This window comes from Equus asinus, chromosome 8 (genome assembly GCF_041296235.1).
Source record: "Equus asinus isolate D_3611 breed Donkey chromosome 8, EquAss-T2T_v2, whole genome shotgun sequence".
Taxonomy (NCBI): Eukaryota; Metazoa; Chordata; class Mammalia; order Perissodactyla; family Equidae; genus Equus; species Equus asinus.
The window spans coordinates 75,112,655-75,134,847 of record NC_091797.1 but is presented as its reverse complement, the minus strand read 5'-3'; the positions used below and the strand labels follow the sequence as shown (position 1 = coordinate 75,134,847).

Genomic DNA, 22,193 nt, shown 5'->3' with positions numbered 1-22,193 from the left:
ACCCCTTTCAGCTGGGGCGAGAAGTAGTTCTATATTTGCGTATTTAAATATATGGCATGATTTTGGATTTTTCCCCTTCCTCTCGATTGAATTCTGTTAGGAATGGGATGGTTGTCATACAGGTTCTTAAATAGGTTAATCAGGTTTAGGAGCCTCCAACTAGGGTTCCCCAATACGTGGAGTCCTGCATTTTATCTTGATCCATCTTTGCTCTGTGGTCCACCGCTCTGTGTAGCAGTGTGTCCGTTTTGTTCTGTCTGGTATTTTTCGCCTTGTGGCTTTAGAGTGACCTTGGTAGGAGAGTGAGTCCTTGTGTTCCTGAGATGCTGGCTTGGACCCACCCTCAGCTTGCCCCAGGCAAAGCTGTGTCACAGGCTAGAAGACACGGCGACCAGCCTGTCGGGGGGACACGGCAGTGAGGGCCCCCCTTGCTCCCCACAGTCACCCTGAAAGGCCTCGAGGACCAGCTGCTGAGCGTGCTGGTGGCCTATGAGAGGCGAGAGCTGGAGGAGCAGAGAGAGCACCTCATCCAGGAGACGAGCGAGAACAAGAACCTGCTGAAGGATCTGGAAGATTCCCTCCTTCGGGAACTGGCGACCTCCACGGGGAACATGCTGGACAACGTGGAGCTGGTGCAAACCCTGGAGGAGACCAAAGCCAAAGCCACGGAGGTGTGAGCCGCATGGAGATGCGCTGAGCCGGGGATGGGGGTTGCGGCTGTCCTGGGTACTCCTTTGGTGTGACGGTCTCCCCATCTGCTCAAGGAGAAAAGGGGACTCTGTGATCTCAGAGGCTCATTCATGCTCCTCGGTCTTAGTCGCTGAGGGTTTGGGGTGGGGATGGAGGAAGAGAAACATCGATCTGTGCTCTCATCAGATTTGGGCTTTGAGTCATCTGAAGGTTTGCCTGATGAGAAAAGGCCATCTCTATTGGGGAGGGGAGTCCTAAAGGTATTTCCAGGGACCCTTGTGCATCAGGTCAGCCTCTTTCAATTGAGAGTGATAGAAAACCCAACTCGACTTGGCTTAAGTCAAAAGGGAATTTATTGGCTTAGAAAACAGAAAAGTCCAGGGATGGCTTCAGGCGGGGCTGGATCCAGGACCCCAAACATATCATCAGGACTGTTTCTCTCCATTTCTGGGTCTGGGCCTTCTCCTGGGTTGGCTTCATTTTCTGCCTCCCCATGGAGCCAAGCTCCCCTCATGGTTACGAGATGGGTCTGGCCTCATGTCCCCTCAGGTTCAAGTGCAAAGGGAAGAGTGAGAACCTGGTCCTGTCCCTACCCTGAAGGTTCTGGGAGTCGCTTAAGTCACGTGCCCACCCCAAATCAATCCCACAGGCTGGGGGTGCTATGTGTGGATTGGTTGGGCCTGGGTCACATGATCCTCTCCTAGAGTTGGGGTGGAGCCCCACACTGGAATGAAAGGGGCAAGTTGTGAGTCTCCAAATGAAAGTCAGGACTCTTATTAGAAGAGGCGGCCCCTGGTGCTGGGGAGCCAAGCCACAAATATTCACCATATCTTGCAAGAGGGGGTGCTCTTCAGATCCCCGTGAGCCGCCTCCCACTCCCGCCCTCCGCCTCCTTACTTTCTTGCCCGTTTCATGTCTTCCTGGTTATGGGTGTAAGTCTTCCTGTTTCCATGACAACGTGCATCTTTTCTTTAGGTATCAGAGAAGCTCAAGCTGGCAGAGAAGACAGCCTTGGACATCGACAGGCTGCGGGATGGCTACCGGCCGGCCGCCAGGAGGGGGGCCATCCTGTTCTTCGTGCTGTCCGAGATGGCCCTCGTGAACTCCATGTACCAGTACTCCCTGATGGCCTTCCTGGAGGTCTTTGGGTTGTCACTTAAGAAGTCTCTGCCCGATTCCATTCTTATGAAGCGACTGAGGAACATTATGGACACACTGACCTTCAACATCTATAACTATGGTTGCACGGGTGAGCACCTCCTCAGGCAGATCAGGACAAATGCGCCCCGTGTGTGCACCTCTGGGCTCTGTCTGTCCAAACCTCCTCTTCTAGAAGGACATCAGGCAGACTGGATTAGGGCCACTCTAATGGCCTCATTTTAGCTTACTCACCTCTTTAAAGGCCTTATCTCCAAACAGTCACATTCTGAGGTGCTGGGCATTAGGGCTTCAGCATGCGGATCTTTATTGTTGTTAGTGCCGTGGAGTCAGTCCCGACTCCCAGCGCTTGCGCACAGCAGACCAGAACCCTGCCCGGTCCTTTTGCGCCATCCTCTCCCCTTCCGGTGCCATCTCAGACAATGCTCTGCTGCCACTCACAGGGTTTTGTGGCAAAGTTTTTCAGAAGTGGGTGGCCAGGTCCTTCTTTCTAGTCCACCTTGGTCTGGAAGCTCTGCTGAAGCCTGTCCACCATGGGTGACCTGCTGGTATTTGAAATACCAGTGGCATAGCTTTCAGCATCACAGCGACACATAGCCACCACAGTATGACAGCCGACAGCTGGGTGATGTGTGCCTGACCGGGACACACACCTGTGCCACTGCAGTGAGAGTGCCTGCTTTTCTCTGGGGATCATTTGATGTCCCCTTCGTGAAGGGTTGCTGAGCAGCTGAATGCTTTTACACCGTAGGCTCTGGACCACCAGGGCTGGCTACAGGGATCTGGGGACAAGTCAGCCGATGCCAACTGGACGGGAAAAAGGTTGAGGACTATTGTTCCCATAGGGCTCCCTTAAGTAGCCGACCCTTCCTTCTAACACACATAAAGTAGAATTGAAATCACAAAGTTTGACTTACACTTTTTTTCCAGGAACAGATTTCTTGGGTTAAAAAAAAACAAGAACTCTAGTATTTTGCATCCATCTATCAGTAAAGAGTCTGTGGATGGAATGTGCGTACTCTACAACAGAGACTGCTAACCGTGACCCTCAGGCCACACGCGGCCCGCGGCCTGCTGCTGGAAATGACGTCTTATTGGCACATGGCCACACCCATTTGTCATATTGTCTCTGGCTGCTTTCACACTGTAACGGCAGAGTTGAGTAGATATGACAGAGCCCACCTAGCCTGTGAAGCCAGAAATATTTACTATCTGGCCCTTTATAGAACGTTTGCTGACAGCTCTTCTAGACAAGAACAGGGAGGAACTTCCACTTAGAGTCGGGCAAACGACCAGCTTTTCACAGAGAAGGTGGCTCTGTCCCTCCGTCATCCAGTCCTGGTCTGCTCTTCAGCCCCGCCTCCTCTCCCGCAGACGTGGGGATGCACACGAGAGAGCGGCACGGCCGGCTGCACGCGTGGGCACACCATGTCAACTTTCTGCACTCAGATGTGTTCATGGATGTCACATGTGAACAGGGCTAAATGCAACCGGGCAGTTGGGTGTTCCATCTCATTTCTCTTAAATTTAACCACGTCGTGCGTAAGAGACTCAGTTTTTAAAACAAACTTATCAATACCCATCCGTTGTTTCTCTTCAGGGTTGTTTGAGAGGCACAAGTTACTCTTTTCTTTCAATATGACTATCAAGATAGAGCAAGCAGAAGGGCGAGTCCCTCAAGAAGAATTAGATTTCTTTTTAAAAGGTAGGGAATTTGCCTTGTCTCATTCGTCCTAACTCCCTTGACCACGTTGCACATGTATATACACCTGTTCATTACAACAAACACTACCAGAAGCTCTCCTTAAAACGTGGCTTCCAACAGCACTGCTTTATTAAATATTTCTGTTGACAGTGCAGCTTCAGAAATGGTTCTGGTTCACTCAGACCAACCAGCCTCCGCCTCGAGGCTGCCGAGGCTGGAAGCCGCGCTGAGCCTGCCTGCCGGGGGTCCCGGGCAGGGACAGGGCAAGCCCGCATCTCCTGCTCTTGCCAGTCCTCTCTTGAGAAACGGATTTTTCCCAAAAGTGAGAGAAGTCCGAGCCCTGAGCTGCTTACTGTCCGTGGTATGTTGGTGTTGGCTGTTTACTTCTCTTCTGTTGTGATTAGGAAACATTTCCCTGGAGAAAAGCAAGCGAAAAAAGCCCTGTGCTTGGTTATCCGACCAGGGATGGGAAGATATCATTCTTTTATCAGAAATGTTTTCGGCTAACTTTGAGCATCTTCCTGATGACGTTGAGAAACACCTGGCTGTCTGGCAGGAGGTGAGCGCACGTTCTCTTGCTCCTCTTTGCCTTCCCTACATGTCACTAATCTCCAAACTTCAACTGTAGCCTAACTCCATGTGAGCGAAAAGATAACACTTTGAGAGACCCATTCAGACTATAGTCAGTGCCCTCTGACTCCCCGGATGGAACTCTCCTTTATCTTGTTCAGCTAGCTTTGTGGGAGAACCATCTATCTATCTGTCCATTTGTCTATCTATCCATCCATCCATCCATTCATCCATCAATCCATCTGTCCAGCCATCCATTTGTCCGTCCATCTGTCCATCCAACCATCTGTCAATCCATCCATCCATTCATTGGTCTAAGAAATATTTATTAAGCATCTACCATGGACCACGTCCCTTGGTGGGCACTGGGACTCAACATTGAGTAACACTCATCCCTCCCTTCCTGAAGTTCATAGTGTTTTAGGGAAGAAAATGACAAATCTGACTAGAAGTGGCCTTGAGGTTCAGACACTTCTATAGATTTTATCCCCTTACAGTGGCTTTTGGGGAGCTTCACATAAAAATGGGGGCCTATCTCATGTCTGAGTTGAACCAGCATGGATGTTCTTTGCTTTTCCCAGTGGTATGACCTGGATTCACTTGAGCAGTTTCCATTCCCCCTGGGTTACGATAAAAACATCACCCCTTTCCAGAAGTTGCTTATTTTGCGCTGTTTCCGTGTGGATCGGGTATATCGGGCGGTGACCGACTATGTGACTGTAACAATGGGAGAGAAGTAAGTGTATTATTTATGTTTGCTTGGCTCTTCCTGTGGGGTCATCCACACCTGGACTCACAGACGGCAGTGGCTGGTCAGCTCCCAGGAGAACTGTCACAGGCCTTTCTGTGAGCATTATTTAATAGCCACTCTGGAATGGTGCTATTCAAGAGAAATACAGTGTGAACCGCATAGGTAATTGCAAGTTTTCTAGTAGGCACATTCAAAAAGAAGCAGATGTAGGGCTGGCCTGGTGGCACAGTGGTTAAGTTCGCACATTCTGCTTTGGTGGCCTGAGGTTCACCAGTTTGGATCCCGAGCACAGACCTACCGGCCGCTTATCAAGCCATGCTGTGGCAGGCATCCCACATATAAAGTAGAGGAAGATGGGCACGGATGTTAGCTCAGGGCCAGTCTTCCCCAGCAAAAAGAGGAGGATTGGCAGTGAATGTTAGGGCTAATCTTCCTCAAAAAAAAAAAAAAAGAAGCAGGTGAAATTAATTTTAATAACATTTATTTAACTCAATATATTAAAATATTATCATTTCAATATGTAATCAATGTAAACATTATTGAGATATTTTACACATTTTCTTTTGGTCTTAAGTCTTCAAAATCCTGTGTGAATTACACTTATAGCATATCTCAGTTTGGACTAGCCACACTTCAGGCGCTCAGTAGCCACATGTGCCTAGTGGCTACCATATTGGATAACAGAGCTCTAGAACTGAGTGCAAAGCCAGACAGATAACTTGGAGTTGCAAACTCAAATATGCCTTCATGACTGGCCGGTGACAGAAATGAGTGAATGACGCTGGGTGGGGACTGTGGCAAACTGGAGAGGTCAAGTCCTGGTCCCTGGGGGCAGCTTTCTCTTAACTCCTGCTGACCGGATACCAGGTGGCAATGGCGACCCAGACCCTCTGACCCTGCAAAAGCAGCTAGAAATTTGGATTTCTACCTGAAATCTGCCACTCTTCATGTATTGGGAACTAATTTTTAAAAAATCTGGAGATGTGGACTATTCAGGACATGCCTGTGAAGTTGTCACTGTGGAACCTCTGGGTTTTGTGGGAAGGGGCGGCCCCGTCAGGAGGCCCCCAGCTCAGCACAGATCTACTGAAGTCAATGCAGATGTGCCAAGCTGTTCTAGAAGGATGCAGAGCGGTCCCTGTCCCTCAGGAGTTTACCATCCAGTGGGTGAGATGTGTGAAAACTGGATTCTAAAACAAGGAGGACTGTGCAGAGAGCTATACCAGAAGGAAGTCCGAAGGTTCTGGACGCTGGGAGGACAGAGCACTGGAGCCGTCCTCCCGGGAGGACCATCCACTTCTCTGTCTTTCTCCAGGTACGTGCAGCCCCCGATGATCAGCTTTGACGCCATCTTGGAGCAGAGCACCCCAAACTCGCCCATTGTGTTCATCCTGAGTCCTGGCTCTGACCCTGCCAGTGACCTTATGAAATTAGCCGAGCGAAGTGGTTTTGGAGGAAACCGCCTCAAATTCCTTGCCATGGGTCAAGGTCAAGAAAAGGTAATTTGTTGTTGGAAGGAACAAGCTCTGAATTTGGGGTGGGCTCCGGCCTCTGTAGGAATGAGTTGACATCTGGTTTTAAACTAAGAGTGCCACTCCACACATGAGCTTGATGTACTTCCGGTCTACAGAGCAGGAATCAAATGCTGGAAGGATGACAATAACAGTATCGTCCTAGATCTGACATTCTCTGATTGCCCAACCTTGCGCCATCACTGTGTTCCGCTGTTTTCAATGCCCTTTCCCACACAGTCATTATTCCCTTTAGTCTTTGCAACAACCCTGTTATGGACCAGGGCTGTCATTGCCCCAGTGACATGGCCAAGAAGTGGTGAGGGTGCAGGTGCGACAGTGTCCGAGAAGTTGAACTCCTTAGGAACAAGGGAGGCCAATGAGTGTACGGTGCTCACTCATCTTCCGGGCTGTGACAGCCCCATGGACAGAGGCAGCCCGGAAGGAATTCTGAAAGCTTGTTTCTTTGAAGGCTCCCTCTGTAGCTCCTGGGTCACTGGCTTCTTTCTGGCTTCTAGTGGAGTAGCCATGACTCCTCTGGGGGCTTGGAGTGGGTCTCTGGGACAGCAGGGGGTTGGCGTGGCACTGGGACACCAGTTCTTCTCTTCTCTCCCCCGCGGTGCAGCTGGCTCTGCAGCTGCTGGAGACGGCGGTGGCTCGCGGGCAGTGGCTGATGCTACAGAACTGCCATCTCCTGGTCAAGTGGCTGAAGGATCTGGAGAAGTCCCTGGAGAGGATCACCAAGCCCCACCCAGACTTCCGCCTGTGGCTTACCACGGACCCCACCAAGGGCTTCCCCATCGGGATTCTGCAGAAGTCCTTGAAGGTCTGGCTTCAGGACGAACCCTGATGTACCCACAGCCCAGTTCCTCGGCTCACTACCATTTGGGGGGTGTGTGTGTGAGCGTGAGTTTAGGAGTCAACCTAGGGCGCAACTGGAAGCTCACTGGGCGGCAGTGAAGACTCCCAGGTCTGTCTTTACCCCTTCTGGATGCACCCAACACAATATCCAGGTTTGTTTTCACCCACTTCACATTTCTTAAACCTTTTTCTGTCTAATGATGAGCCTGCTGACATCTGCAGTACACTAGTAGTTGTGTGCTCAGGTCTGACTGGTTTGCACGCCCCGTTTAATTTATCCTCCAGAGGATGTTTTGGGAAAGGTTTTGTCATCTCTCTCCGTCTCCAGGACAGGTGGAGGGAAAACTGAGCTGCTTTCATGTTACGTTTGAGGGTGAAGAACCTTCCCTGGGTCATTTGATGAGCAAGTGGCAGAGCTAGAACGACATCTAGTCCCTTAACTTCTTCACCCGGGCCCTTAAGAAGAGACTTGCTACTCAGGGGACAGGAGAGATGGCTACGTAAAGATGAAGGAAAAGCCAAGAAGCCTACATTTTGCACACTCTTCAAAGCTGCACTTATGGGTCAGCGGTTTCCATCACAGTTTGTCTTTCTCTTCTGACAGGTTGTCACGGAGCCACCCAACGGGCTGAAACTCAACATGAGAGCGACTTACTTCAAGATCTCTCCTGAAATGCTGGACCAGTGTCCACACCCCGCTTTCAAGTCCCTGGTCTACGTGTTGGCGTTTTTCCACGCTGTGGTGCAGGAAAGGAGAAAGTTCGGGAAGATCGGGTGGAACGTGTACTATGACTTCAACGAGTCTGACTTCCAGGTTAAGACACGCTGCTGCATCCCCTCCCTGGGAAACTTCCTCCGTGGGCTTGTCTCATCCCCGCCCATTCTGCCAAGTTAGTGACAGCCGAGTCGTTCCTGCCCACATCTGCAGAAGAGTCACAATGCGAGTGACTGTGGCTTTGAGTATAACCCAGCCTGTCCGTCCTCTCTGAAGGTCTGCATGGAAATCCTGAACACGTACTTGACCAAAGCCTTCCAGCAGAATGACCCGAGGATCCCGTGGGGCAGCCTCAAGTACCTAATTGGAGAGGTAGGAGGGTCGTGGGGGGGCCCTTCCGTGGGCTGCCTCCCAGGGCGATGTGGGCTGTGGCCTGGGGCCCTTGTCCATGACCTCTGAGCCCTCAGTGGCTCACGTCTTGCTCCTGCTGCCCATCAGCTGAGTGCCTCTAGTCCCTGTGAAGTACCCCCTCCTCATCACCCCGTTGTTCTTTGTCCTAAGTGAGCGACACTCACGGGGAGGTTCTGGATTCATCGTGCCGGGGGCTCATGCTCTCTAGGAGTCGGCAGTGCCCCAGCCATGCCTCAGGCACGTTGTCAGAGCCTCACCCCCATGGGTGGCGTGGAGGTCCACTCTGGAGACCGTGACTTTATCCAGAGCTCGTGGGGAAGCTTCCCCTGCACGTGGCTCAAACTGACATCACCATTGCCAGGTCAAACGGGGCTGCTGGCTTCTTTGGTCGGTTTTTTTGTTGTTGTTCACTCTATCTTGGTGATTTTGCAAATTCCATACTGGCTCCTAGCACTTCACGAGATCTGCTCACCCCCTCGGGCTCTGTGATTTTGTAAACAAGCCCTCTTGTGGACAGTGGGCCGAACCGTTCTGCGAGTCAGCACAGTTTGAGCTGCACAGTGGCTAGGCCGGCAGGAGGACACCTCAGGTCTTGACCCTGCACTAGCCTCTGGGCCCAGGACCTCAGGGTACACCTGGTAGGTTCCGGGTCCCAGCCGCTCTCACTGCCTGTAACGTCAGGTCATGTATGGAGGACGGGCCATCGACAGCTTCGACCGCCGCATCCTGACCACCTACATGGACGAGTACCTGGGGGACTTCATCTTCGATACTTTCCAGCCGTTCCACTTCTTCCGGAACAAGGAAGTGGACTACAAAATCCCCGCTGGTGATGAAAAGGACAAATTTGTTGGTGAGATTTCTCAGACATCAAAAAGTATTGTAAAAGTTTCTGCTAAGGGAGACGTTCATTTCAGCTGTTCTGTTTTCTGTGGTTGGCTCCATGGCTATTCCGACCCCTGTCCTGGTGGGGCTCCTTGGCTGGAGGGTGTGGTCTATTATGCCTTTTTAGGGGGCCCAGCTGGCTCTTCCTAGCCTCAGAGCTGATGGAGTTAGTTCAGATCTCCTGTTCTGGAATGATGGCAAATATATCAGATTCTGTCTGGAAGGGCAGAGTGGCCCCCGGGAAGCTCACTGAGCCATTTTCATAAGAGAGAAACATAGCGCTGCATTGGACATGCTGGTGTAGAATTTTTATTTAAAAACACGTCACCCACCACTAAGCAGTGGAAATTAGTCTTGCATGTCTGGGGAGGTTGGGGCTGTCGAGGGTGCCTGGATGGTGTAACCTCTGCTTATTCCCTTTGATTACAGAAGCCATTGAGGCCCTCCCACTAGCCAACACGCCGGAAGTGTTCGGTCTTCATTCCAATGCTGAGATTGGCTATTACACTCAGGCGGCTCGAGCCATGTGGGCTCACCTGCTGGAGCTGCAGCCTCAGACAGGTAGCATCTACTGCGAGGACCGGATTATGGCGGTGAGGGTGGAAGGGTGCCGGCACAAAGTGCTGCTGTCAGTTCCTAGGGTTTCCATGCGGCTGGTGCCTTCCCAGGAGCCAGAAGGCTCAGGAGGCCCCGGTCCTGCTTGCTTTCCTCAAAGAGTGTCCTGGTTGTAGGGGAATCCAGCAGCGGCATCAGTCGAGATGATTACATTGGCCAAGTGGCCAAGGACATAGAAAACAAGATGCCCAAAGTCTTTGACCTGGACCTGGTCAGGAAGCACCTCGGGATAGGAATCTCCCCCACTTCGGTGGTGCTCCTCCAGGAGCTGGAGCGCTTCAACAAGCTTGTCCTACGGATGTCCAAGTCTCTGGCTGAACTTCAGAGGGTGAGCATGTTCCTAATGAGCAGGTTACCGCCTACGTCGTGCCTGGCTTTCTGTTAGTCTTGACTGATTGCTCTTGATTCTAAACAGGCCTTGGCTGGAGAAGTTGGAATGAGCAATGAGTTAGATGATGTAGCGAGGTCTCTTTTTATTGGGCAAATCCCTAGCATCTGGAGAAAGCTTGCCCCTGACACCTTAAAGTCCCTTGGAAACTGGATGGTCTACTTCCTGCGGCGGTTCAGCCAGTACACGTTGTGGGTAAGTACGAGACAGCGGTCTGTTCGTTGGTTCAAGGGTGAGCCTGGACCCCTCTGACCGCCTCCCGCCCCCTTCTCCCACCCCCAGTGGCACCTCTGTTAGCAGTCGGTTGTGTGCTCCGAGGCCAGAAATGGTCTCTGACTCTGCAAGCATACCTGTGTCTTTCTTCCTTTTCTTTTTTGTTTTTAAGATTTTGAAGCATATTTATGCACAACTTGCCTTATTCGTCTAAGAGTCTATCTTGGCAATTGCTCCATCTAATTACATCTTTTTAGGGTACCCCATTTATTCCATCTCCTGTCCCCTGAGGGACATGTAGGTGGTTACCATTGGTTTTTTTCTTGTTCTTTCTTTCTTTTTTTCCCCCAGTACAAACAACAATCTGGTGCCCATGTCTTTGGATGCTCACATGAGTATATTCCACGGGTAAATTCCTACAGTGGCTGAGTTGGATCAGAGTATGTGCATTTTAAATTCTGGCAGTTCTTATCAGATGTTTTTCTAGACAAGTTGAACCCACAGTGTATACGAATGATTATTTCTTCACCTCTCTGAAACACTGTGTGTTCTTAATATTTTGGGTATTTTCTCCCTGATATGTAAGCAATAATATCTGTTTGGATGTGCACTTCTTTAATGATGGTGAGGCTGAGTGTATTTTACATGCTTATAGACATTTCTCATTTCTTTCTCTGTGAATTGTCTTTTTGTATCTTGATTTCATTTTTATTGAGTTTTCCGCCTTTTTAAATTGATTTTTTAAGAGCTCTTTGTATATCAAGGAAATTAGCCTTTTGTCTGCCAGTGTTGCAAACACTTTCCCAGCTTGTTCTGTCTTTTGACTTTGTTTATGGTATTTTTTCCATAGGGAAGTTTTACATTTCTATGTAATAGTCAAATGTATCAGTCTTCTTTTACAGCTTGTGGGTTTTGTACTCCCCACTCCAAGGTTATGACAACAGTCACTGGAGATTTGATGGGGTACTTTCGTGGTTTTATTTTTTGTATCTAAATCTTTGCTCCATCTGGAATTTAGTGGTCCTTCCAAAGGGCTACCAGTTGTCCCAGCACCATCTTTTTGCCACTAAGGTGAACTATGTCTTTTATCATGAACTTGACTTCCAGTTGGCTTTGACCCTGGCATTTGACGGCAGCCCTCGGTTCCCACCAGCTGCTCTCCCTTCTCTCCAGGTCGCAGAGGGTGAACCCAGCGTGATGTGGCTCTCAGGGCTGCACATCCCAGAATCCTACCTCACGGCCCTGGTGCAGGCCACCTGCCGGAGGAATGGCTGGCCCCTGGACCGCTCCACCTTGTTCACACAAGTGACCAAGTTCCAAGATGCAGAGGAAGTGAATGAACGGGCAGGACAAGGTACTTGGCTCATTACGGATTGATAGCCTCTCATTTAGGGTCTCCCTCCCAGAGCCAGCCCTGAGTCAAAGCGACAAGCATAGTATGGGCCCAAATGGGCCAAGCCATGATTGAAAGTCAGACTCGTGCAGATACTGGCTGTGTTTGTGCACCATCCATGTCTTGATGTCTCTGAGGGTGAATACATATGTTTCTCTTCTGGTTTCTTTGAGACCTGGGTTGATGTCAGGGATTTCGAGAACTGAGCCATGTTCATCCTGCTCATTTGTGGGAAATGGGCTCCTACATCTTTCAAAGAACTGGATCTCCAGGTCGCTTCCCTGGGAACCTTGAGGGGCCAGGGGCATGGGAGCCAGAAAGCAGGATGGAGTAGGCAGAAATCATTAAATTATGCTATAGCCTGTCCTGTAGACACTGGTTACTGACTGTAAACTGTAGCTGGAAACTGCTGTTTCTGGGGGCCCTGTTGTCATAGTCGGAGGACGTTGAACTGCAAGCAACAAAAGGCCTCTCGAGCTAGCTGAAGGAGAGGGGATGCACAGGGCAAATTCTCAGGGAACGCTCACAGTCCCAGGTGGAGAGGGCAGCGAGGTCTCAGAGGGACTGGCAGGTGTCAGGGCCACCACTCTCTCTGGGCCGAATGACTGTCCTCACCTCTGCTCCTCTGCATGTCTGCTGTGTTCTCCTCCCCAGAGACCACTTTCTCTGTGAGGCTTCGACTTCCTGCCCCCCAGTCACTCTGGCTCGGGGCGTCTTGGGTTGCTGTGGTGCCCAACTGACTCTGAGGCTTTCATCTTTATAGCCTGGGGCCCACGGCCGTCTAAGTCTGTGTATCTTGGTACCAAATTGCTGGGGAGAGGTGACCATACCTTGCCCACTTCGCTGTGGCCATGGGGGAGGGTCATAGGGTCTTCAGAGCATCCCTCTGGGGGGCTGTTCCTCTAAAGGTGGGCAGGGCAGAAATAATGCCACCTCTTTTGGAAAAGGCCTGGGCTGTGTCTGGGGCAGGAGGACCAGTTAGTTATCTTTCTTTTGTTCCACATGAACATCTGACAGAGCTGTTACACAGTGGAATTACAGATGCCTCCGCGGACATCCCGGTCTCTTCCTGGTATCTCTAGGGTGCTTCGTCTCAGGACTGTATCTCGAAGGCGCTGACTGGGACATAGACAGAGGCTGTCTTATCAAGAGCAAGCCCAAGGTGCTGGTTGTCGACCTGCCGATCCTGAAGATCATCCCCATTGAAGCCCATCGCCTCAAACTGCAGGTGACAGGCCACGTCCGCCTCGTGTCCCCTCTGCTCTTCTGCCTGTAGTTGTACACGAGGCGGGTTCAGACAGTCCTGCATTTTAAAACAGGGGCGCTTGACCCGCCCCCCCGGTCGGGGAAGCCTGGGAGGCATGATAAAAGCCATAGAGCCACTGCTCAGGAAAATGTGCACGCGCACATGTGAGTGTGCAGAGACTTCTGCAGGAGGCACAGATTCAAGGTTAGAAGCCAGGGTCCAGACTACCTTCGGGAGAGCCTCCTCCTTGTGCAATCTGCTGGGCATCGCTCGAATCACAGAGTTGTTGCGTCTGGTGTGGGCGGCTCTGCCTGGCCGGATCCACTTGTAATGAGCGTATCTGGGGGAAGCCTCGTCTACACTAAGTGAGCGGGGGTTGCCCGCCCCGCCGCTCGTGAGGCCCGCACCCCAGCGCCAAGGTTAAGCTCCCCTCTCCGGGAGTGAGCCCTCTCGCCTCTCCTCTCACATGCCCTTCCTTTGCAGAACACCTTCCGGACGCCCGTCTACACCACCTCCACGAGAAGGAACGCCATGGGCGTGGGCCTGGTCTTCGAAGCTGACCTCTTCACCGCGAAGCACATCTCCCACTGGGTGCTGCAGGGGGTGTGTCTCACCCTCAACTCGGACTGACCGCGGGGCCCGTGGCTGCCGAGGGCGCGCTGGGCACTCCTGAGGAAGGATCGAGGCCGCTGGCATTTCCTGGGGCCTCTGGGGGGGTGGGACGGGGGTTGACACTGATTCTCCTTTCGTTTGGAATCAGCCATTTTCATCTCTTTCCATATATATCAACCTGAATGGTATTTTTTTAAAAACTGTTTTTTAAAGATTCTGTGTATGCGAAAACTAATACTAGAGAGCATTTTAAGATGTGTTTTCTGTTCCTTCTCAGAGGAAACACTTGATCAGGCAAAAGTGCCTGGCGTGTCATTGGCACCAGCGAGAATGCAGGTTTTCGAGGGCCTGTGTCTGACAGTCCGGGTCTGTTCCACAGGTGCCTCTCTGGCAAGAGCTGTCCGCTGAGGTGTGGGGGGAGGGCCGAGGCCACGGGCGGGGTCAGGCGGGCCCCTCCCTGGGCTGATGACACCACAGTCACCACGGCCACTCCTCCCGGTCCCATCCGTCCGTCCGTGTGGAGCTCTGGGCGTGTGGGCAGCTGTGGATTCGCTGTTTGACGCCACGCGAGCTCCTGCCCCAGCCTGCCTGGGTCTGCGTGGTGCTGGGTGCAGACTTAGAGCCTCCAGGATCTGCGGCTCCTGGGTGTCCCTTCCTTCGGTGCACCACGGGGCTAGCCTGGAGCCCTGGCCGGTGCAGCTGGAGGCGAGGAGCATCTGCCCGACGACAGAAGCGCAGACCATTCTAAGGGATAGCTCTGGAAAGTGAGAGATTACAGGGCCTCCTCCTTCCGGCAGGGAGGCCGCCACGCCAGGGCCGCACCCCGGGGAAGAACAGGGAGAGCAAGAACGCAGGTGTTCCTGGGGGTCTGCTCCTTCTCTCCCTCCGGCGGTCCCCCCGACCCTCCCTCCAGGTGGTTTAATAAAAGACACAGAACAGAAAGAAGGCAGGTTTAGAAAATAAAGTTTGTTGGGATCTTGAACATTCTGGATAAAACTAACAAAAAATATGAACACACATTCAGGTTGTGGTGATACGAGGAGTAACGTCATCTTATTTAGTTCCCGTGACATACAGCTGCTCGGTTATCGGTGCCGCCCTGGGGGAGGTGTGTCAGGAGGTGACAGGGTCTCCAGGAGGCAGCGGGGGCTGCTCCGGACAGGCTGCCCTGGAACCTGGAGGGACAGGTCAAGGTCGCTATGTGTTGCTCCGACTTTCTAATTAGGCGTGTGACTATCTGGCTTCGTTAACGTCGAGGATAGTGCAGCCTGCGGCCTGCGCTCTGCCCACGAGCGCACTGAGGTGCACGGACGGGGACTGAAAGCAAGCGACGCCGCACACGGGTGTTGGCCACAGCGATTAGTAGGTACATATTCTGCAGCAGGGACACAATCATATTTTGGTGTCAGTAAGAGGGCAAGAGGAGCAGGAGGAGAATCATCTGTTGACAGGTCAAAAAAAAATTTGGCATGCATGGGAAAAAAAAAAAAGAAAGGTGCGGACGAGTGTTTCCTAGGAGTGATCACAGTGCGTCGACGCCGAGGGCGGGGGGCGCCTGCCAGGCTTCACACAGTTCTGTCCGTCCCTGAGTGCTTCCTCACGACGTTGCCTCCGTTCACCTGGTCCACCGCCAGCGTCTCCACCTCGGGCTGGGCCTGCGGCGGGGCGCCGTGGTGGATGCGGTGCGCCACGCCCACGTGGGCCTTGTGCTGCTTCTCGCGGGCCGGGCTGTGCTGCTCGCCCGAGCTGCGTTCAGAAGCGATGGGGGGGATGACCAGGGGCCTCTCCTTGATGAGGTGGACCTCGGCTGACTCCCTGGCCAGCAGGAACGGCGTGGGGTCAGGCATGGCATCCACGGGCTCCCGCAAAAGTAGTTTGCGGCTCTCGGCCCCAAATCTGTAGACTTCCTCAAATTCAGGGTGCAGGGGGGCGGACAGGCTCTTTTTCATGCGGCGGCGGGGCGTTTCGGGCAGCTTGTCCTTGGGGGGCGCTGGCCTGTAGCTGGCCAGCACGGGGCTCCCGGACGGGCTGCCGTCGGAGGTGCCGCTGGAGCTCAGCAGCTTCCGCTTGGCGGCGTGCAGCTGGGCCGTCAGGTAGGCGATGGTGCCGGCGCGCTGCTCCAGCTCGCTGGACAGCATGCTCAGCTTGTGGCTCTTCACCTTGAGCTCCTCCAGGTACTTCTTCTCCCTCTCCTTGATGGTGTTCTCCAGCACCGCGATCATCGCGTTCTTCTGCTCCAGTTCTTTCAGCAACTCATTGTTTTCGTCCTCCTTGAGTTTCAGCTGAGCTTCCAGTTCTTCACATCTTTTCTTTAGTTCACTGCTTCTAGAAGATCCATCTCCTGGAAGAAGAAGCCGAGCGGCCAGGTTAGGAATCCACCGAGCAGAGGCAGGGAGAGCTGTGTGTGTGGGAGGCCCCGTGCAGGCTGGCCTCGTGGCCCGTGTCGGGGTGAGCGTGAGGAAGAGGGGTGCTCAAAGGCCACACGGAAGGCAGGGCTGTGGGCCGGGTGTCCTGCACCCACCCTGGAGGCAACAGCTTGGACCTAAGCCACGGCCCCCACCCCTAAGTCCTCTCCCCTCACCTGAGGGTGGGAGACCAGGTGGTCTCTGAGGCCCCTTCCAGCTCTTAGTTCTCTGGCTCACTGCATAAAAGAATGTCTCCAAATTTTAAGAATGCTGAAGCGAAAACAGGCATTTCCAGAGTGTGAGACCTCACCAAATACTTAGGATTAGAGTGGGCAGGTGCCTCCGCCTGCTCAGGTGATGTGTATTAAATGGCTGCTCCATTCAAAGCACATTTGGAAAGACAAATGTAAAGCCTCCCCAGGTCTAACATGCCAAGACTCTCAAGTTGCAGAGGAGACAGCATGTCTGGCTGCTGCCTTACCCCAACGACACTGGTCCCCTCTCTCGTCTCTTAGAGAGGTGTCCTTGTCTGTGCTCGGCCCTTGCCTCTGCCCGCCCTGCCTGAACACCATGTGGCCACTCCTGCGTGCCTCTCAGAGCCAGCCCTTCAGCAGGTGTCAGTGCTGCCTCCCCTCCCCGTCCTCTAGGGACCTGGGGCCCACCTCTGGCCACCTCGGCCTCCCGCTTGCTGGCTGCAATTACATCACGCCCACGTTGGCACCCTGGCTCCACGCCCAGCACCACCGCCCTGCTCCTCCTCACATGCCTGGCTGGCCCTCCTCCTCGCCTGGCTCCTAGAAATTTGGGGCTCTGTCCACTTCTTTCTAGGCTCTTCCTTGCTGATTGGGAACTCACCTGAGGGTCAGCTCCTAAGTCAGACTTCTGAGTGCTAATCCTACAGGTGGTGCCCATCAGACCTGCCCCTCAAGGCCAAGCATCTGCTCTCCTCCGGCATCTGTTTCCCCTGGGACTGCTCTGGCCCTCCCCCCTCGATGCACACGCCCCTGAGGCTTCCCTGTCAGCTGGTCAGTCTCCCTGTCTCCCCTCTGTCTCCGGCTCCTGCCTCCTGGCCTTGGTCCAGCCTCCTTTCGGGTCTTCCTGTCTGCTTTCAGCCCATCCTGTGCTTAGCAGGCCGGTCACCCCTCTCAACAGTCCAGCCCCCGTTCAACAGCGGCTTCTCACTGCCGAATGAGCTCCACACTGCAGACTGCTTTCCAGTTCCTCACCTGTCCCCATTGTCTTCTGCTTCCACTAAGCTTCCACCTTGCCCCCAAGCCCCTCTCTCTCGGTCTGTCTCTACCTCCATCCCCGACCCACCTCCAGACCTGTGTGTCTAAGCTCCTGGTATAACCACTCCCCCAGGCCCAGCCCCAGCGATGGGTGTGCACTGACCCCTGCCCTGGCCTTCCGCTCCCTTCCCAGGGCCTCGTCTGTCTGGCTGTTCCCCACCTGCCTCAGCCACGGCTTCTGTGCCGTGTTCTGTCAGCCAGACTCTGAGCACGCAAGGCTCCATGGGCCATGGAACTGTTTTGTGCACAGCAATCTGTACATCACAAACTTACTGCAGTGAATTAGTGTATTCTTAAAAAATATGTGTCTGGGTCTGGCCCCGTGGCCGAGGGGTTAAGTTCGCGCGCTCCACTTCGACAGCCCAGGGTTTCGCTGGTTCGGGTCCTGGACGTGGACATGGCACCGCTCATCAGGCCACGCTGAGGCAGCGTCCCACACAGCACAACTAGAGGGACCCACAACTAGACTATACAAATATGTACTGGGGGCTTTGGGGAGAAGGAGAAGAAGGAGAGGAAAAGTTTGGCAACAGATGTTAGCTCAGGGCCAATCTTTAAAAAAAAACTGTCCACGTGTGTGTGCGTGTGCGTGTGTGTGTGCGTGCGTGTGTGTGTGTGTGTGTGAGAGAGAGAGACATGTCAGTAAATGACCTCCTTAGAAAGGATGCAGCAATACTATCTTCCAGGAGATTTGTCTTTTTGGCCAGAAAGAAAAACAATAGATTCTGAAACGCAGTTTCAGAGGTAATGAGAGTGACAGAGACATGGAAGCACATGGCTCTGAGGCCACGTGGGCTGAGCCCTGCCACCCGAAGGGCTGGCTTTGGCATGGCATTCAGACTTGGTGCCCACTCATCTTCCCACCACGGCCTGCGGGGCAGCAGCCCAGGGCTGACACAGGGGCCTTGCCTTCAGCCCAAACCCAGGCTGCAGGGACCTCAGCCTCCTCCTGAGGGAGGTGTGTGGCCACTGAGACTCAACAGAAGTGGCCCATGTCTTTCACAAGGAATCGGACACACTCATCCATAATAACTGTCATTGCGAAGCTATTTAGAAAAAGCTTTCTTGAGTCAAACGTGGATTCTGCACTCTCCAAATCCACACCCTGGCCTGGGGAGCAGGCTGTTTGTAACAGGCCACAGAGGCCACAGTTTCTACCTCCTCTGCCCTGCTGCCATCAGGCTGATGTCCTCTGGGGTTCCCTGAGGTCCCTGAGGATTCCGGTCGGGGGAAGCATTTCTGGGGCTGCAGTGTAGAGAAAGATGCTCACCGATCCTTTGGGGGCTATCTAGTAGTTGATCACTCACTCAGCCAATATTTAGAGGGCACCTGCTCTGTGCCAGGTCCGAGGGACACAGAGGAGGCGGGGCCCTGCTCATTCTCCTCTATCTCTCTAGTTTAAATCACATCTATTTCTTGATTACAGAGGGAACACATAGTCACTGTAGAAAAATCAGAATATCCAGAAAAACATATAATAGATATTCCAAATATATGTGTCAATCAAAAGACAATAAAACCACTCATTCCTCCCCCACCCACCAGCTGACAGCCCCTCCTAACACCCAGGCGTCCAACTTCCTGCCATCTTTTCTCAGAGAGCTCTGGTCCCTGTGCAACCGCTCATAGTGACTGTGTTGTCTTTTAAGTGTGTAACGGGTGAAAACAAACGGCATCAACACGTGCAATGGAGGAAACAATACCATCATTAACTTCCGGGGCAGGGGTTCTTACCTGTCTGTTCCGAACTTTTGAGTGTCAGCTCATACGTTAAATCTAGAAAGGAAATCATATACATTAATTTTATGTGGTTACAGTATATTCCAAAACCTCCATCGGCTCTGAAAATGCAGCACTGATTCCCATGGTCAGCCCGTGAGTCCTGCCCAGACAGAGCAGGGCTCGGCAGCACTGGGGGCAAGGTGAGAATGCAGAAGACATCAGCTGCCCATACTTGCTAGGGCTCAGAGGGGAGGGACCTTCCCTTTGCCTAAAACACATCCCTACCATCCACAGTTAGCAGCTTGATCTATATATTACACTTTGGTCATCGGTTCCAAAACGCATTTTAAATTTTAACCACGGCATTCTGATCTTTTAAGTCCTCAGTGGGCCAAGAAATGGTTTTCCAGCTTCATGCTTGGTGCAATTTGATTAGGCAAAGAAAATGAGGTAAGGCACCCGAACGGACTCGCGATGACGGGGTTAACCACATCAGAGAGAAGGGTCACCCCTTCTCCCTGCGCAGGAGCCTGGCCCCCATGCAAAACCGTCCTGACAACGGGTTCTGCTTTGCTCTGGCCGCAGGCCGGGAGCCGGCCCGCAGCTCGCGCCCTGGTACCTGTGCAGTGCTGCTGCAGCCGCCTGATCTCCGCGTGCAGCCCCTTGAGCGTGCTGGCGTGCTCCCGCTGCAGGAACAAGAGGTTCTTCTGCGCACTGTGCAGCTGGTTCTCCAGGTTCGTGGCTGCCATGCTGACACTCAGATGACCTGTGGGACACACAGACCCTGGTTGCTGGCCCTGACAAAGAGGGTCACGGGGTGGCAGGCTGGAAGGGGGTGCTGCCTGCTGACTGCTGTCGGGGGCTCTGTGGGGTTGTTGGCAGTGTGAGGCCGGCTCTGGACACAGAGGGTCCATTAGATCCAGGGCTCCCGATTCCGATCCCAGCCTCTCCGCCCGCCGCCTGACTTCACCAGCCTCTCCGCCCGCCGCCTGACTTCACCAGCCTCTCCGCCCGCCGCCTGACTTCACCAGACTCTCCCAAAATCACTCTAGGGAGGTTTCTCCCACAGGGTGGGCGCCGACTGCCCCCTCACAGGAAACCTGGCGCCTGGGAGAGGGGTGAACTCTCCCTAGAAAGGGCATCTAGAGCTGGCTGAAGTGAGGAGCAGGAGCAAGAGGTGGGGAGAATCCCACAGGGAAGCCCCCTGGATTTCACAGAGCTGCAAGGAGCCCCACGTCCTTCTTGGGAAAGGGCCATGTGCTGGCTGCAGGAGCTGGAGTCTGTCCCCAAGCCCTGCCCCTGCTCCATCATGGCTTCAGTCATCAATCATCAGCCGCTCACTCAGGCCTCAGATTCTCCGCCTTTACTGTAACTCGAGAAATGTGGTGAAGTCCATTGGTCTTTCTGGAAAAGCCGCCAGAGTAATTCAAGATGCCTTGCACAGCACTGAAAAATGCAAAGGACAAAATGTGGACTATCCGCTTATAAATCACTCTGGTGAGCACAGAGCCTCGGGGCGCAGTCTTCCTAACCTATGCCAAGCGCTCTCCCCAGAGACACCGCCCCTCCCAAGGCTTCCGGGATGGAGCGCATTTGTGGATGGCGTGAGGGATGGTTCTGGAGATGACAACACACCGGGCGCTGTCACCACGTCGGGCGACACCAATCACCAGCAGCGTATTTACACCCCAGCTCTGGAGCTAGGAATAGTTTACAACTGCAACTCAGGACACTCACTTCCATTCACACACAAAAGCTTCCTGTCATCGCCTCAGGCCACAAGCTCCACTCCAAAGGCAAGTTAAGAAACCAAGAGAAGGAAACAGAAAGCGACAGACGGGGGAGTGAACGCTGACACATCCTGAAAAGGAGCAGGGTGGGGAAGAACAAAAGCAGGTTCCCGTCAGTTCCGGAAGGACGATGAGAGAAAGCAGGGAGACAGAGCCAGCGCAGTCCTGGGGGGCGTCGACGCTCTGCCTTATTACGGGAGGCAAGCTGGCAAAGTGCCTCCAGAGCCTGAGGACTTACCACCCCTCTGACTTAGCAATTTCATCTCTAGGAGTCTGCCAAAGGGCAGGAATAGCTTCTGTGTGAGAGATGAGGCTGCAAGAGGGGTCTCACAGTGCAGTGTAGAGTCAGCAAAGACTGGAGACCACCTCCAATCCAACAGGAGGGACTGGCTACACAAGTGACAGCGATCATTTCTATGAAACACAGAGGAGATCTCCCCAGGCCTTTAACTCCACCTAAAATCTGGCTGCCAGGGACGCCAGAGCTGAACACCCATCAAACAGAGCTTTCCACAGGAGAGCTGGAAGCAGCCTTGTGGCAGGAGTGAGAAACGCTTCTGCCCTTGAAATCCTCTCTCTGCGTAACCACAGGCTCCTTGTGCAGGGCTGCGGGGCCAGATTCTGGTTTCTAAATGGAGCCCACGGTTCCTGAGGTCCTGATACTATCTGGTCAGCACGCAGCCTCGGAGGAGGACGCTGACCTCAACCAAGGAGCCAGCTCTGACCTGGGCGAGGTCGGTGAGTGGCTGGGGAGAGCTGCATGCAAGCTGTGGGCAGGGGCCCCTCTGACCTCGCTCCTTCCCTCACAAAGCAGCGGGTCAGACGAAAGAAGACCTGGGTCTGCCTCCTGAGCTTTGAGTGGAGATGCCTGCGTTTACGTCCCGGCAGCAGTTCTGGGTTGTTCGCTCGGGCACCAGTTTCACTGTCTCACCGGGAACATTAACTCCCAGGATCTATGATGGATTTTGGAAGTGGGGCCTCTAGAAGAGATGCCTTGTCATTTACTTTAAAAGGACAGAGTCAAATCCGAGATTCCGCTGGCTAATGGAAAAAGCAGAGCCCATATTTTAAAGGCTTACCATTGAAGAGGAAGAACAATTTAAATTTGATCCAGAACTTCGTGGGTCTAGAATGATAAAAGAACGGACCCCTCTCAGTAAGCGCTGTCACCACGCACCAGCTGTGCGACCTGAGGCAAGCGGCTCATTACTCATTTACAACCCATCGCAGCATCTGACTGCAATGCAAAGTGATCCTACTTTG

General features: G+C 53.2%; 2 protein-coding genes across 4 annotated transcripts in view; one reads left to right on the top strand and one right to left on the bottom strand.

Annotated features, from left to right (window-relative positions):
- Positions 1–13,742, top strand: part of DNAH10 (dynein axonemal heavy chain 10) — a 139,186-nt gene extending 125,444 nt beyond the window's left edge. The window contains exons 64-79 of the mRNA XM_014858817.3: positions 442–671; positions 1,666–1,939; positions 3,449–3,553; positions 3,958–4,112; positions 4,705–4,859; positions 6,190–6,373; positions 7,011–7,211; positions 7,851–8,060; positions 8,238–8,333; positions 9,054–9,225; positions 9,687–9,818; positions 9,989–10,200; positions 10,288–10,455; positions 11,647–11,827; positions 12,949–13,094; positions 13,596–13,742. Coding sequence (XP_014714303.2) covers positions 442–671; positions 1,666–1,939; positions 3,449–3,553; positions 3,958–4,112; positions 4,705–4,859; positions 6,190–6,373; positions 7,011–7,211; positions 7,851–8,060; positions 8,238–8,333; positions 9,054–9,225; positions 9,687–9,818; positions 9,989–10,200; positions 10,288–10,455; positions 11,647–11,827; positions 12,949–13,094; positions 13,596–13,742 — 2,768 coding nt within the window. The remainder of the gene's footprint in view (positions 1–441; positions 672–1,665; positions 1,940–3,448; positions 3,554–3,957; positions 4,113–4,704; positions 4,860–6,189; positions 6,374–7,010; positions 7,212–7,850; positions 8,061–8,237; positions 8,334–9,053; positions 9,226–9,686; positions 9,819–9,988; positions 10,201–10,287; positions 10,456–11,646; positions 11,828–12,948; positions 13,095–13,595) is intronic.
- Positions 10,722–22,193, bottom strand: part of CCDC92 (coiled-coil domain containing 92) — a 35,036-nt gene continuing 23,564 nt past the window's right edge. For 2 of the 3 annotated variants that reach the window (XM_044776026.2, XM_044776025.2), the window contains exons 2-4: positions 19,760–19,906; positions 19,153–19,194; positions 14,671–16,065 (exon numbers count right to left, since the gene is read on the bottom strand). In XM_044776026.2, coding sequence (XP_044631961.1) covers positions 15,290–16,065; positions 19,153–19,194; positions 19,760–19,889 — 948 coding nt within the window. In that variant the 5' untranslated portion in view covers positions 19,890–19,906 and the 3' untranslated portion in view covers positions 14,671–15,289. Of the gene's footprint in view, positions 16,066–19,152; positions 19,195–19,759; positions 19,907–22,193 lie in introns of all 3 variants that reach the window. The other variant, XM_044776023.2, reaches the window with a different exon arrangement.